General features: G+C 36.9%; 1 protein-coding gene across 1 annotated transcript in view; it reads left to right on the forward strand.

The window, feature by feature from the left end:
* ERBB4 (erb-b2 receptor tyrosine kinase 4) overlaps window positions 1–16949 on the forward strand; it is a 1235763-nt gene that overhangs the window by 1057074 nt on the left and 161740 nt on the right. The window contains exon 20 of the mRNA XM_061147924.1: window positions 669–854. Coding sequence (XP_061003907.1) covers window positions 669–854 — 186 coding nt within the window. The remainder of the gene's footprint in view (window positions 1–668; window positions 855–16949) is intronic.

A 16949-nucleotide genomic window follows, 5' to 3' on the forward strand; every position in this document is an offset into this window, starting at 1 on the left:
CCCCATAGACAGCAGCCCACCAGGCTCCGCCGTCCCTGAGATTCTCCAGGCAAGGATACTGGTGTGGGTTGCCATTTCTTTCTCCAATGCATGAAAGTGAAAGTGAAGTCCCTCAGTCGTGTCTGACTCTTCGCGACCCCATGGACTGCAGCCTACCAGGCTCCTCCGTCCATGGGATTTTCCAGGCAAGAGTACTGGAGTGGGGTGCCATTGCCTTCTCCGGACTTAACAACTAAACAACAATAATTCATAACTTTGAGCCACCTTGTGCAAATAACTGTATTGTATAGATAATTGAACTCTAGAACCAAAGATCAAAGGTTAAAAATCCACAATATAATTTAGGATTCAACTTAATTTGGCAGTAAATAAAATCTAATATTTTTCACATTGCAGAAGAGAAAATACTACTATTAAATTTGCATGCAGTTATTGTATAATATTTGCCATTCTAATAAATATAGTCTAATTTCCATTTATTTTCACTTGAATTAAATCACTTTAGAAATATAATGGCTACAATAATGTCTTTTCTCACTTTTAATTGATTCCATTTTATGAGAGTACCTTTTCAAAATCATCATCAACAGCATTAGTACAGTGCAAGTCACTGTCATGGCAAAGAACTTTGAGTTGAAGTAATGGTGTCATTCATTTTTTTTGTTTAGGAAGCCCTAATCATGGCGAGTATGGACCATCCACACTTGGTTCGATTACTGGGTGTGTGTCTGAGCCCGACCATTCAGCTGGTGACGCAGCTCATGCCCCACGGCTGTCTGCTGGATTATGTCCACGAGCACAAGGATAACATCGGCTCGCAGCTGTTACTTAACTGGTGTGTCCAGATAGCGAAGGTACGTGCCCATCATTTCTGCCTTTATATTTCCTAATCTACTACAGTTCGGGTATTTTCAATCTACTTAAATGAATTACATCTGCTATAATAAAGGTAGGGAGATATTTACATTCAAATTACAGATCAAACTCATCGTCTGTTTATATAATTTGGTGCTATTGTATGTGCTGTTTGTGTTATACTGACCAAATGCCAGAACAAATAACTTCTTGGTCAGGAGGAAACAAACTGATATACTAGATTTGCTGGACTTTTTTGTGTTTGGGTATTGTTTAGTAATGGATTCAAGGAAGAAAAGATTGAAAGTTTGAATTGCTCCATTTGCATTTATTAGGATAGCATGCATGTTCAATTCTCAGAATTACAAATGATCAAATTCTAAATATCTTCCTAGACATTTTGATAATTTGCAATTGGTCTTTAATAGTTGCTTTTTGTGTGGGTTTTGTTGTTGTTGCTTTTTTTTTTTTTTTTTGCTTTTTCCTTGCAGAACAAGGTCTCAGACATATATGTATATATGTATATATATATATACACACACACTTATGTGTGTGTGTGTGTGTGTGTGTGTGTATGGTATGGTGTGGATCTCATACCTGGGAGGGTGGAGGGAGATGGATGTTGGTGAACTAGAAAACATGTATTCATATAGTCCCTTGGGACTATAGTTTTTCTCACCAGAGTTATCAGATCTTCAAAATATTCAGGAAGGGGCCAGAATTCTAGATTTTTCAATGTGATTTATCTAAATGAAAATCTTGGCTCAAACTTCTAAAGCACTCTGGGAGTCAAACAAAGCTTTCATGTCCTACAGTCTACCAGCACGCAACTTTGGTATGTATATTCATGTTCAAAGAAACCATTTAAGATTATCTATACCAATAATATCTCTTGAAAATGTTCTTCAAGATAAATAGGTCTGAGATGAGTTTCAATTCACTGTGTCAACTCTTGTTTACCTCAAAATATTACCTGATGTTCTATAAATTCTACAGATCTGTTCATTTTAGCATTTGTATAATATAAATGACAAAATGTTAATCCAGTAGTTTTAGTCTATTTCTTTTTACAATCTAAGAATGAATAAAAATACATCATCCAAAGCAGAAATTTAAGATAACTCTTAAAATGCAAATCCCCCAAATCAAGGGAAAAGCCCACTTTGGTTTTCTGTACCATAAATCTCCATATAGTTTCCTTACGGACCATGTATTACAATTTTGTGAATATTATATGACAAACTCACAACTGAGAGGATTCTTTATGGTAATGAAGTTTGAAATATCACTCTTCAAAAACTGATTTACTTATCTAAGAACTTCTATAATTTATAAGGTGAGCTAAATATGCAATAGAAATTCTCAAGTCATCCTAGCAGTATAAATGAAAACAAAACTAAATTTTGAACTTCTTAACTATTTTCTATATTTCCTGCAGACTTCTTCATAATTTAGGTTTTGTCCTTAGGGATTCATGGCATTAATATATCATTTATGCAAGACCGTACTCTCTAATAATAGAAACTACTTTGAGTTCCCTGAATAATCACACTGCTTTAAACCTTCCTGCCTTCGTAAATGACATTCCATCTGCTTAGAAATCTCTTCTCAGAGCATCTTGATTCACATAACATGATCTTTTATATCCATCAACACTGGTTGGGCTCCCTCCCCTTGTGAAGTCAACCTTATTTTCTCTCTAAACAGAAGTAACTTTTTTTTCTCCTCGGTTAGTTTGGTCATTGGTATATTGAACACATTTGTACCATTTAAATGTTATACCACATGTTTATATAACTCTGACTGTATGGCATATATATTTAGTCATTAATCTTTTCATAAATATGTGTGGACACCTACCACACATTATACATACTGAAAAGTCTAGTGGTAGGACAGATGTTCAACAAATAAGACAGCTAGGTATTGGATTAAACAGTTTGATTTGATTTAGTTTTTGAAGAAAATTAATCACAAAAGAGACTTAAGGGCAAACCCCGTTGAGTCCTGAGGGAGACTTTGGCTATTAGAATAAACTTAGGCAGAGAAAAAATTACAACAGAACCCTTTATATATATGGTGACCATGTAATTTTTCATCCAAATGAACAATTTTAAGAGTGAAAGGAGACTCTATTACTAGTTATGCTGGGACAACAGGCACACAAATGTAAACAGAGCAAGGTATGTGGTAATACTGAGTAGCATGAAAAATTTGGATTTTATTATAAATGCCATGAATATTGAAATATTTTGCCCTGGAAATGATATAATCTAATTTATTCTCTAAAGAGATCATGCCAATTTATATATGACGATTAGATTAAGGCAATGCAAGAACTGAAATGAAGGTACAAGTTAGAAGTCTGGGAGTGGTGAAAATAAGAAGTGAGTGGAATTAAGATACTTTTTTGAGACAAATTAAGGTATTTTGATTACTGATGACTGGGTGGTGAGGGAGGGATATATGGCAGTGCTGTTGCCTGAGGTAGAGAAAGCCAGTTCAGTTCCAGATGTGGCAAATTGAAAAGGTTTATTGAACATAAAAATGGAGCTATCAAATAGGTAGTTGAATTTGGTCAAGTCTATGCATATAGATTTAAGAGTTATAAATTGTCAAGAAGTCGGACATGACTGAAATATAGTGCACACACCCACATTATAAGTATTCAAACTTATGGGAAGATATGAGATTACCTAGTAGTTACTGACTTGGTCTGATTCTTGTTTTTTCCCAGCCCCTAAAATTGGGTTTTACGTGTAGGCAGCTATTCAATATTTATTTGGTAAATATTTTGAAGTCATAAAGAAAATGAAAACAAAAAACATCCTACCTGTAAGAAGGGAGTCCTTCTTTTATCTTTTTATTCCTCATTTGGGGGCAGAATTGTGTAGTGGAAACAGCAATACAGTCAACAGGACTTTCATTAGTATGCCAGTGCCCACTTTTTGGTTTTGTGAATTTGAATAAACTATTCAACCCTTTTGAATTTTCTGTGTATTAATGTAGTTAACAATTACTACTTTTTTCTTCATCTGCAAAATGAGCATAATACTGTCTACCTGTAGTAAGCTGAAAAACAATCCTCTGCCTTCAAATATGTTATGTCCTATCCCCAGCTTCTGAGGACATGCTAATTTAGATGTTAAAAGGGCATTGTGCTGCTGTGATTAAATTAAAGATCTTGAGATAAGGAGATTATCCTGGATCATCCAAGTGGGCTATCCACATAAGTGGGAGGCAAAAGGATCAGAGTAAGGGAGAGAAGATATAAAAATGGAGTAGAGTAGGAGTGATGTGCTTGAAGACAGAGGAAGGGGGCCACAAACTGAAGCTACCAGTCAACCTCTAGAAGCTAGAAAAGACAGGGGAGTAAGTGAAGGTGAAGTTTACTCAGTCGTGTCCGACTCTTTGTGACCCCAGGGACTATACAGTCCATGGAATTCTCCAGGCCAGAATACTGGAGTGGGTAGACTTGCCCTTCTCCAGGGGATCTTCCCAACCCGGGGATCGAACCCAGGTCTCCTGCACTGCAGGCGGATTCTTTACCAACTGAGCCGCAAGGGAAGCCCAAGATCTTCCCTGAGACCTCTGGAAGGAAAGCAGGCCTGCCAACACCTTGATTTTCCTCCAGTCTGAAAACTGATTTTTGACCTCTGAAGTCCAGAGCTGTAAGAAAATATATTTGTATTGTTTTAAGCCACTACATTTGTGGTAGTTAGTTATAGCAATAGAAAGTTAATAAACTTCTATTGCTATAGTGATTTGCAAATATTAAATAAAATAGCTCATGTAAAGTCCTTGGCTCAACTCCTGAAACATGGAGTATTTAAAAACAATCTTCTTTTATTTGCTATAGGTTGAAAGCTTTGAAACAAGAGAATTGTTTCAGAAATGTCTGTAAAATATGAGTAATTTGGTCTGAGTCAACACAAGTATTTTACAGATGGCTATTTCAGTAAGTTAGAAGAGTCCATTTTTTTTTCTTTCAATTCTCACCAAAAGAGAATTTATGAAAATGAGATATCATCACAGTAATTACTCCAATACCCACTTTCATTTTGGCTGCATCCTTTTTTTATTGACAGAGTTGGTAGGAGGGGAGGTATGATGCTGTAAAATAGCCAATTTATATTTATGTTATAGAATACCAGTGAAAACTGTAAGAAGAAGGAATAATAATTATAATTAACATAAGACAGTTGCTCTGTGTAAGCAACTATTCTATATATTTTATTCATTAATTAATTTTTTAATCACAAACCAGTGAGGGAAGTGTCATCAGTATGTCCTCCTCACGATAAATAGTGAGTCACAGAGAATTTAAGTTACATGACTAAACTCATACAGAGCGTAAATATTAGAATCTATGTTTTTATGTATAAGAAGAAAGTATTTCTTAAAATTTCATCTACATTCCAAGTTTTCCTTGCATTCTTCCATCGGTACATCATTCTATAGCAGTTTATGTAATAGAAACATAAATTTAAACATCAGATTGCTTCTTATCAGCAGCCATTTTCACTCTGCATGTGCTGCCTTTAGAACTTGATTTAATTTGGTAAGCAGAGCAGAACATATTATTATTTAATGTTTGTATAATACTATATGCCTTCCCGGGGCTTTATGAATGCAGGATAGAAGATAATTGTGAGAATTCCTTCTTTCAGAGTTGTTACTAACAAGTTGGGCAAGCGTTTTTTTTTTTTTTGTTTTGTTTTGTTTTTATTTTTTCTTTAATTTTTTTATTAGTTGGAGGCTAATTACTTCACAACATTTCAGTGGGTTTTGTCATACATTGATATGAATCAGCCATAGATTTACACGTATTCCCCATCCCGATCCCCCCTCCCACCTCCCTCTCCACCCGATTCCTCTGGGTCTTCCCAGTGCACCAGGCCGGAGCACCTGTCTCATGCATCCCACCTGGGCTGGTGATCTGTTTCACCATAGATAGTATACATGCTGTTCTTTTGAAATATCCCACCCTCACCTTCTCCCACAGAGTTCAAAAGTCTGTTCTGTATTTCTGTGTCTCTTTCTGTTTTGCATATAGGGTTATAATTACCATCTTTCTAAATTCCATATATATGTGTTAGTATGCTGTAATGTTCTTTATCTTTCTGGCTTACTTCACTCTGTATAATGGGCTCCAGTTTCATCCATCTCATTAGAACTGATTCTAAAAGAAATGAATTCTTTTTAATGGCTGAGTAATATTCCATGGTGTATATGTACCACAGCTTCCTTATCCATTCATCTGCTGATGGGCATCTAGGTTGTTTCCATGTCCTGGCTATTATAAACAGTGCTGCGATGAACATTGGGGTGCACGTGTCTCTTTCAGATCTGGTTTCCTCAGTGTGTATGCCCAGAAGTGGGATTGCTGGGTCATATGGCAGTTCTATTTCCAGTTTTTTAAGGAATCTCCACACTGTTTTCCATAGCAGCTGTACTAGTTTGCATTCCCACCAACAGTGTAAGAGGGTTCCCTTTTCTCCACACCCTCTCCAGCATTTATTGCTTGTAGACTTTTGGATAGCAGCCATCCTGACTGGCGTGTAATGGTACCTCATTGTGGTTTTTATTTGCATTTCTCTAATAATGAGTGATGTTGAGCATCTTTTCATGTGTTTGTTAGCCATCTGTATGTCTTCTTTGGAGAAATGTCTGTTTAGTTCTTTGGCCCATTTTTTGATTGGGTCATTTATTTTTCTGGAATTGAGCTGCAGGAGTTGCTTGTATATTTTTGAGATTAATCCTTTGTCTGTTTCTTCATTTGCTATTATTTTCTCCCAATCTGAGGGCTGTCTTTTCACCTTACTTATAGTTTCCTTTGTAGTGCAAAAGCTTTTAAGTTTCATTAGGTCCCATTTGTTTAGTTTTGCTTTTATTTCCAATATTCTGGGAGGTGGGTCATAGAGGATCTTGCTGTGATTTATGTCGGAGAGTGTTTTGCCTATGTTCTCCTCTAGGAGTTTTATAGTTTCTGGTCTTACATTTAGATCTTTAATCCATTTTGAGTTTATTTTTGTGTATGGTGTTAGAAAGTGTTCTAGTTTCATTCTTTTACAAGTGGTTGACCAGTTTTCCCAGCACCACTTGTTAAAGAGTTTGTCTTTTTTCCATTGTATATCCTTGCCTCCTTTGTCAAAGATAAGGTGTCCGTAGGTTCGTGGATTTATCTCTGGGCTTTCTATTCTGTTCCATTGATCTATATTTCTGTCTTTGTGCCAGTACCATACTGTCTTGATGACTGTGGCTTTGTAGTAGAGTCTGAAGTCAGGCAGGTTGATTCCTCCAGTTCCATTCTTCTTTCTCAAGATCACTTTGGCTATTCGAGGTTTTTTGTATTTCCATACAAATTGTGAAATTATTTGCTCTAGTTCTGTGAAAAATACCGTTGGTAGCTTGATAGGGATTGCATTGAATCTATAGATTGCTCTGGGTAGAATAGCCATTTTGACAATATTGATTCTTCCAATCCATGAACACGGTATGTTTCTCCATCTGTTTGTGTCCTCTTTGATTTCTTTCATCAGTGTTTTATAGTTTTCTATGTATAGGTCTTTTGTTTCTTTAGGTAGATATACTCCTAAGTATTTTATTCTTTTTGTTGCAATGGTGAATGGTATTGTTTCCTTAATTTCTCTTTCTGTTTTTTCATTGTTAGTATATAGGAATGCAAGGGATTTCTGCAAGCGGTTTTTAAAAGACCACTTGGCAGAATCTGAAAAGTGTATGAATTTAGAGTGAAGGAACTTTATGGTAAATAACACTGGTAATGGTTAAATTCATGTGGATAAAGCATGTTTTATGCAACAGGCATCTGCTGGGTGCTTTATATACTTTGTAGTATATAATATTTACTGAAATTCTAGCAGGTATGGCCCATTATTCTCCCAGTTTATAGATGAGGAAGATTGAACAACTTAAGTCCTAAAAGACACATCAGTAGGTTGAGATACATGGATTCTCTATCAGGTAACTCTGATGCCTGCCTGAGCCAGGTCTTGAAGCCATTCTGCACGCTTTCCTTTCCAAACACATGCATCACAGCGGCTTAAAGTCACTTGCCCTCCTCCAGAATTTGAGGACTGGTGCAACTGAGCAACTGAGCATGCGCACTCAGGCTGAGGAGCATGACATTTTTCTGTAGTTGTGTCTCATCATCACACCCATAACAGAGAAGATTCCATCATGAATAACACTTTTTACTGTCTTCATGGAAATGTTTTTATTGCCTTATCATCTGGGTCTATGTCACATTTTTCAGAATCAAGTGGGGGGAATTTTTTTCCATCTACTTTGGGAGGATTTTTTTCAACTGACTGTTAACATAAAAAATTATGATAAAGCAAGCTCAAAACTGCTCTGTGAGGTATCATACAGTATTGATACTGATCACAAGTGATTCTATAAGTTAATGATTTAAAAGGCATGGTTTGGTGTTAGTTTGTGTTAAGCATATAGCCTCTAGAACCAGGCTGAATGGGTCCAAACTCCAGCTCCTCATTTATTAGCCATGTGGCCCTTGACATGTTATTTACTTTCTCTCTGTGCCCCCTGAAAATTAGCATTATAACATTACTCTTTTCATAGAGCAATTATGAGAATAAGTTAATACTTGTGCTAAAAATGCTACTTAGTGTAGAATAAGAGTGTCTACTGTTATAATTTTGGATAATATTTGAGATGAAAGCAATAAGGAAAGATACATAGCGTCCCTGACTCAATGAACATGAGTTTGAGCAAACCCCAGGAGATAGTGAAGGACAGGCAAGGATGGCGTGCTGCAGCCCGTGGGGTCACAAAGAGTCAGACACAACTAAGTGACTGAACGACAACAATAATGTCATTTCAAAAATGCTCAATTTTCAAATCTCAGATATAAAAGATTTAACACTTGTTCTTACACTATGCTGAGGGTAGGAGGAGGTAATCTCATGTATAATATTTAATATTTCTAGGTTTCAGAATAAAACTTGAGTCTCCTATACTCTTATGCTTTCCTGCACAGGTTCCTAAGCTGCTTTTCTCCATGTGTGATCATCATGACCTCTAATTTTCATATCAGAAAATTGGATTGTTTGTAAGGTTGAACATGTGAAACCAGCAGTGAATTGGCAAAGAGCTGAGGTCAGGATAATTCCTTACATTAGATAGTGTGAGCAGCCCAAAGTTCTATGGATGTAGTGAATCTGTAAAACAATTAACACCAGAACTAGTGGAAACTTTGGCACAGCAAGACACTCCAGATTATCTATTTCACTGATTTAAAATTTATAAAACATGAAATTGTTTTGTCCAGTGAAATTCTACTTGAAAATCTAAGCAAATAAAACTGAGCCATATCTAAAGCAATAGGGGGTATTGAAGGGGCTTCATGGAGCCCTGAGGGATGCCTAGGTCCTCCCAGGGGCCAGCTTTAAGACCATCTGATGTGCCTATATTGAAGATGGGGAAAATGGAACCTACACAGGTGACAGAATTCATTTGAGGCCACAGGTCATAGTGACAAGGACACAATCTGAATCCGTTTATCACCCAGTGACAACTGACAGCCTGCATCTTTTACTCTGACCCCATAAGATTTGTGGACTGCTCATTTATGTTGTTCAGTCAGGAAGTCCTGTCCGACTCTTTGTGACCCCATGGACTGCAGTACAATAGGCTTCCCTGTCCTTCACCGTGTCCTGGAGTTTGCTCAAACTCATGTCCATTGAGTCAGTGATGCCATCCAGCCACCTCATCCTCTGTCACCCACTTCTCTTCCTGCCCTCAATCTTTCACAGCATCAGGATCTTTTCCAATGAGTCAGCTCTTTGCATCAGGTGGCCAAAGTACTGGAGCTTCAGCTTCAGCATCAGTCCTTCCAATGAATATTCAGGGTTGGATGACTGGTTTGGTCTCATTGCACTTAAGGGACTCTTAAGAATTCTCTCTGGCACCACAGTTCAAAAGCATCAGTTCTTCAGTGCTCAGCCTTCTTTATGGTCCAACTCTCACATCTGTACATGACAACTAGAAAAACCATAATTTAGGTGAAATAACTACTGTGGTATTAGAGAGATTGAGTCTAAAAGATCATATACCTCTCATTGTAATTTTTAAGTGATCTAATGAGCTTTTTCTCTTCCTGGCATATTAAATGAGAGACAGCTTATTTTTACTTTCAAGTACTTTTGTGTTTTCAGTTTACCTTCCAAGGGCTTTTTTTCTTTAAATCTCTCTTTTCTAGCAATAGTTTTTCCTCTCCATCTTTATATCAGGATGTCTAATAACATTGCAGCCTCCCAAATTGGTGATAAAGCACCTGGCTGAATTTGAATCATATTTCTTCCCTCCCTGAAACAACCTCCTGCTTTTTATTTATGTGCCAAATTCTCATTGCCCGAAAGGAGGATGATATAAAAGAGGTAGTAAGGAATAAGAGAGCATCTCGATTGTACCAGATGAAAATGAAGTTTATGGGGGCATTTTCTAGAGCACAGGTCCCAGAATTGCACTGAAGCCTTAATTATTTCCTGGGGTTTGCATGAAATATGAAGATCTCTCCCTTAGAGAAGTCATTTAGGTTGTTTCTTGTCTAACCTATAAAATAGCAAGCTTCTCTTTTGCTTTGCTTTGCCTGCGGCTTTGTTTGGCATGCTGAGTGATTCTAATTCAGCCAGGAAGATTCCCCATTCTATAAATGGCAACAGTTTTCATTCAGCTACCATGCACAACCACAAAGTAAAGAACTTAATTTCTTTACTGTACTTTTAGTGTACTGTTTTTTGACATAAAAGTGAAAGCTTTCCAATCTGAATGGATTAAGTTGTACTTTATGTGTGTAAAGTGTTCACAATTATGTCAATTAGTCATGATTATGTGAATGAAGCTGGGTAGTATAGCACATTTTTAGGAGTACAGTGATTTTCCCAAATGCAGAATCAAAGTGGCAGGACCTGTTTGTCTGGGTTATGGCTTCCCCGTGGCTTTTGTTTCTAAAATATGGAGGTAGATGGGTGTTATACTATTGCTATCAGGAAGTTGTGACATATATTCGTGATCTTTCAGATATATGCATGCAATGTCATTCTTACTACAAATTTCAAGATGTTTACAGTAATTCAGAGGGTTAGGACTTGCATTTTGCTGCACATAGGAGAAGCAAAGGATGAGGAGATCAAGCAATCTGACTGGAAACAGGAAAACCATATTGGGACTGAAGACAAAACACAGATTTACTTCCTCTTGTTGTTGTTAATTGTTCAGTTGCTTAGTCATGTCCAACTCTTTGAGACCCCATGGCCTGCAGCACATCAGGCTTTCCTGTCCTTCACCATCTCCCAGAGCTTGCTCAAACTCATGTCCATTGAATTGGAGATGCCATCCAGCAATCTCATCCTCTGTTGACCCCTTCTCCTTCCGCCTTCAACCTCTCCCAGCATCAGGGTCTTTTCTAGTGAGTCAGCTCTTCACATCAGGTGGCCAAAGTATTGGAGCTTCAGCTTCAGCATCAGTCCTTCCAATGAATATTCAGGACTGATTTCCTTTAGGATGGACTGGTTGGATCTCCTTGCAGTCCAAGGGACTCTCAAAAGTCTTCTCCAACACCACAGTTCAAAAGCATCAATTCTTTGATGCTCAGCTTTATAGTCCAGCTCTCACATCCATACATAACTATTGGAAAAACCATAGCTTTGACTATACAGGCCTTTGTTGGCAAGGTAATGTCTCTGCTTTTTAATATGCTATCTATGTTTGTCTTAGCTTTTCTTCCAAGGAGCAAGCGTCTCTTAATGTAATGGCTGCAGTCACCATCTGCGGTGATTTTGGAGCCCAAAAAAATAAAGTCTCTGACTGTTTCCATTGTTTCCCTATCTATTTGCCATAAAGTGATGGGACTGGATGCCATGATCTTCATTTTTTGAATGTTGAGTTTTAAGCCAACTTTTTCACTCTCCTCTTTCACTTTCATCAAGAGGCTCTTTTTTCCTCCTTGCTTTCTGCTCTAAGGGTGGTGTCATCTGCATATCTGAGATTATTTATATTTCGCCCAGCAGTCTTGATAATAGTTGGATGCACTTTATCCAGCCTGGCATTTCACGTGATGCACTGTGCATATAAGTTGAATAAGCAGGGTGACAATATATGTTCTTGACATACTCATTTCCAAATTTGGAACCAGTCAGTTGTTCTATGTCCCGTTCTTACTGTTGCTTCTTGACCTTCAGACAGGTTTCTCAGGAGGCAGGTCAGGTGGTCTGATATTCCCATCTTTTGAAGAATTTTCCACAGTTTGTTGTGATCCACGTAGTTCCTCTGCACCTGCTCAAATTCTTCTCCAGAAAGTTTTTAAATTTATTCTGAAATAATTTTAGATTCAGAGGAAGTTACCAAAAATTGAAAGGGTATTTCCATTTGTTCCTCATCAATTTCCCCACTGAAAACATTTTGCATAATCATAGTACAATATTGCAACCAGGAATTTGACACTGGTACAACCCCTAGAGCTTATTCAGATTTCAACAGTTTTGTATAAATTTTCATGTATGTCTGTGTGTACAGAAATGAAATGAAAGTGTTAGTCACTCAGTTGTGTCTGACTCTTTGTGACCCCATGGACTGTAGTCTGCCAGGCATCTCTGTCTGTGGAATTCTCCAGGTAATAAATCTGGAGTGGGTAGCCATTCCCTTTCCCAGGAAATCTTCCTGACCCAGGGATCAAAGCTAGGTCTCCTGAATTGCAGGCAAATTCTTTTCCAAATGAGCCACCAGGAAAGCCCCCTGTGTGTGTATAGTGAAGTGAAGTTGCTCAGTCGTGTATGACTCCTGCGACCCCATGGACTGTAGCCTACTAGGCTCCTCCGTCTATGGGATTTTCCAGGCAAGAACACTGGAGTGGGTTGCCATTTCCTTCTCCAGGGGATCTTCCCAACCCAGGGATTGAACGCGGGTCTCCCGCATTGTAGGCAGATGCTTTACCGTCTGAGCCACCAGGGAAGCCCCTGTGTGTGTGTGGTTCTATGCAATTCTATCTCGTGTGTTGATTTATATAACTACCACCACATCAAGGTATAGAAGCATTTCATGACCTCATATCATCCCCTTAAAGCCTCCTACTTCTTTGTTTTTAATTGTTCTTAAGTCTTGCCATGATCTATGTTTGTAATAATGACATTTTTATTGGAAAGCTTTACAATGTTATGTTAGTTTCTGCTCTACAATTAAGTGAATCAGTCACATGCATACATATATTCCCTCCCTCTTGGACCTCTCTCTCACATGACTTATTTTTAAAACCTTTTTTTTAAATTTACTATGTTTTCCACATGATAGTAGCTTTTAATATGGTGATATATAGTACTGTTGTCTAGTTGCTAAGTTGTGTCCAACTCATTTCCAACCCCATGGACTGTAGCCAGCCAGGCTCCTCTGTCCGTGGAATTTTCCAGGTAAGAATACTGGAGTGGACTGCCATTTCCTTCCCCAGAGGATCTTCTTGACCCAGGGGAAGAAACCACATCTCCTGCATTGACAGGTGGATTCTTTACCATTCAGCCACCAGAGAAGCCATGGTGAGATATATATATATATATACATATATATGTGTATGTATATATATATAATACTGCTTCATTCTAGCATTAGTAATTTGGAAAAGTCATACTTCAAGGATATCCTCTATAGATTTGTACAAAAAATATTCTCAACAGTGACTATAAAGAAGAGAAACCAAGTTTCTCTGCAACTACATAACTGTGTAGTTATGTGAACTAAGAGGGATGCAGCAGTCAAAATGTAGTATTAGATCCTCTTACAAATACTTAGTGGGAACATCTACACTCCTACTTCTGTGCCTTCTAATTACCGTAGGAAAGTGGTTTAGCAGGTCACTGGCTGCAGAAGAGAGAGAGCACACTCAAACCCAGAAGGGCATGCAGCCAGAAGGGAGGAAAATTAGGTTAATAATGAAGACAGACTGAAAGTGAGTGAGAAAAAGCAGTAAAAGCTTTATGCTCAATCTTCTACATTCTGAAAATGTTCAAAAATTTAGAATAATTATATTTAGTACCATATGAAATAAAGTGTACATAGCTTGTATGATACATATGTATGTATGCTTTCAAATATAAATATACACATATACATGCATGCTTTCATCTATATCTTGAATATAAATATATTAGTAAGATGAATTTATGTAGCCAAAATTTCACACCAGCCAATTAAATATGGGAAGGAACACAGGTGAGGAGAGTCATTTATCGTCATGATTAGAAATATTAGGCCAAACGGTACTTGCACAAATTTTTATTTTTCATTGTCTAAATTTGATTGATGAAAAGGAGCTTGTTGGAGATGTTTATTATTTTTCATCAGGCTAAGGTGAGAGTTGAACAGAATATATGTATAGCTGTGGAAAGAAAGGGGAGCTGAGTGGTTATGAGCACATGAACAGTGGCAATAGGTCAAAGATTTTATCCTTCATTAAGAAGCTGTTTCCTATACTCAGTATCTACAGCATCACAAAATGAACAAAGGATGAGCTTAATGACAGTCATCTATCAGCTAGCTACATTTTCAGCTTCAGGATTCTGTTATTCCCAATGCTCTATGCCTTGACAAGGTTGATTGTATAATTATGATACTACATCACCCACTCCTAGTGCACGTTCACTGGTGAGGACCAGAACTAGGGACTTTGATGATCATTGCCCCAAGCCAGCACATTAGCATGAATATAGTTTACTAATGGGGCTACTCTATTAGAAACTGTAGTATAAGGTTTAAACCAAGGATTTTGTTATGAAGTCCCTTGTAGATTAAATGTCAGATTGTAATGAGCTTTAAAATTAAAAATATTATGTTTTAAGACAAAATGAATGATTCCCTTGAATTTTCATTTTCTGTCTGGTATGTACTAAGAATTACCAGTTATTCTGCTAAATTGATACAGAATTTATAAAGCTTTCACAAGAGTGCATAAGTGCTAAATAAAAGAATATCCTTAAGTTAATTTCTCTACAAAATTGAAGAATTCCATAAAAATATAGCTAATATGGGTTGGGGTGGTTTTTATGAGATCAATACTGTTCTTAATCTGTGTGCTGGTACTCAATTTGTGAAATATATATATATATATATATATATATATTTTTTTTTTTTTTTTTTTCAAAAGAAGTTTCAGCCTACTTGTTTATATTTTGCTTGAAGGTGTTTAGATGGCTATTTCTTTAAAGCTTTGGCACATCAAGTCAGAACACATACTGAAATGACTCAGTTTCTGCTATTGACTGGAAAAAATGTTTGGCAATCCCTAAACCAAGAGTGTACAGGTGGCATTTCATGGTGAGATTGAAAAAATTTCATAGATTATTCCCAGTCCCTGGTATACAATCTCTCATGATTGGTACTGATCAGAGCTTGTGTGGAGCATGTTGTCTTGTTCTGGTTGTGTTTCAAGTAGATCGACAATGCTAGGTCACGGCAGAAACAATAATGGAAAGTAGTGGTCCTTATGTCTCTTTAACCTAAGTGTTCATAAAGCAAGATGAATCCTGTAGCCAAATCAGCTAACACTTGCACTGAGGCTATGGCTTAATATTGGCCTAAGGATTTTACATGAAATATCTTCTTTTTTTTTAGTTTATTTTATTGAAGTATGTGAAAGTGAAAGTCAGTCATGTCTGACTCTTTGTGACCCCATGGCAAGGAATTCTCCAAGCCAGAATACTTGAGTGGGTAACTCTTTCCTTTCTCCAGTGGATCTTCCCAACTCAGGGATCTAACCCAGGTATCCCATATTGCAGGCAGATTCTTTACCAACTGAGACACCAGGGAAGCCCTTATTGAAGTATAGTTGATTTTATAATATTGTGTTAATTTCTACTGTACAACAAACTGATTCACTTATATGTGTATACATTATTTTTCATATTATTTTCCCTTACAGTTTATCACAGGATATTGAATATAGTTCCTTGTGTTATACCATAGGACTTTGTCATTTATCCAGCCTATAATTCTTACAATAAACTATGGGATAGATACAGTTGTATGTTTAAATGACTTAGTATATATAAACTATCCTGCACAGTACATGGTACATCCTCATACTCAATAACATTAACTATCATCACTCACATTGTTGTTACTCATATAATTCCCATTTTAAATGAAAAACCAGAGACTCACAGAAGTTATATGTCTTATATTAGGTCACAAGACTAATATGCATGAACAGATGATACTGGTACAAGTATATTTAAGCATTTCCTAATGTAACCTCAGATCATATTATATGATCTAGAGACAGGACAAGACAGTGAACTCAAATTGATAGTATTCCTGCCTAATTAGTTCTGCATCTTAATTAGATAACTGAAGGAACTATTGGATTGGCCAAGAAGTTCATTTGGGCTTTTCCATAGCATCTTACAGAAAAACACAAAAGAACTTTTTGGCCAACTCAATATTTCTTATTTCCTGTCTTAATCTGTAAAATTTAGCATATAAAATTATTTAATCCAGGTAACTTTTTACATAATTTTGTGTGCGAGAGAGCATACTATGTATATCTATATAATGACTTAATTTCTTCTAGAATCACAATGTTAGTCATAGCTACTCATGTTATTATGGTCCCGTAATTTTTTTTTTAATTAAACCTAATTAAGTGAAATGACAGTCCATGTCATTATTACCTTTATCTGAAAAGATACCAGTATAATGCGTATGGCACTTACGAACTATCACTTTATCAAAATATCTCTATGCAGTGAGACTTTAACAGGGGCTTCTTATAGGACAACAGTCTGTCCATGCTTTTGATCTTATTCATGGGTGCCCCAAGGTATCTGCCCACAGATTTCTCACATTTTCATCAATCATTGTGGTAGCGGAAAACTTTTTTTTCTTTAACTTTCATTCCCCAAAAGACTGGCTTGGAAAAAACATTATTGAAAACTTCCTTTAAATCAGATTCAAGATATTACAGTAGCGCTTGCTAGAGTCTGTCAACATTTCCATTATAAACCCGTATTTTCCAGGTTTATTACTAAGCTGTAAAATTTTTCTGGGGACTCTGATACAAAATACAGAAT

Source organism: Dama dama, chromosome 8 (genome assembly GCF_033118175.1).
Source record: "Dama dama isolate Ldn47 chromosome 8, ASM3311817v1, whole genome shotgun sequence".
Taxonomy (NCBI): Eukaryota; Metazoa; Chordata; class Mammalia; order Artiodactyla; family Cervidae; genus Dama; species Dama dama.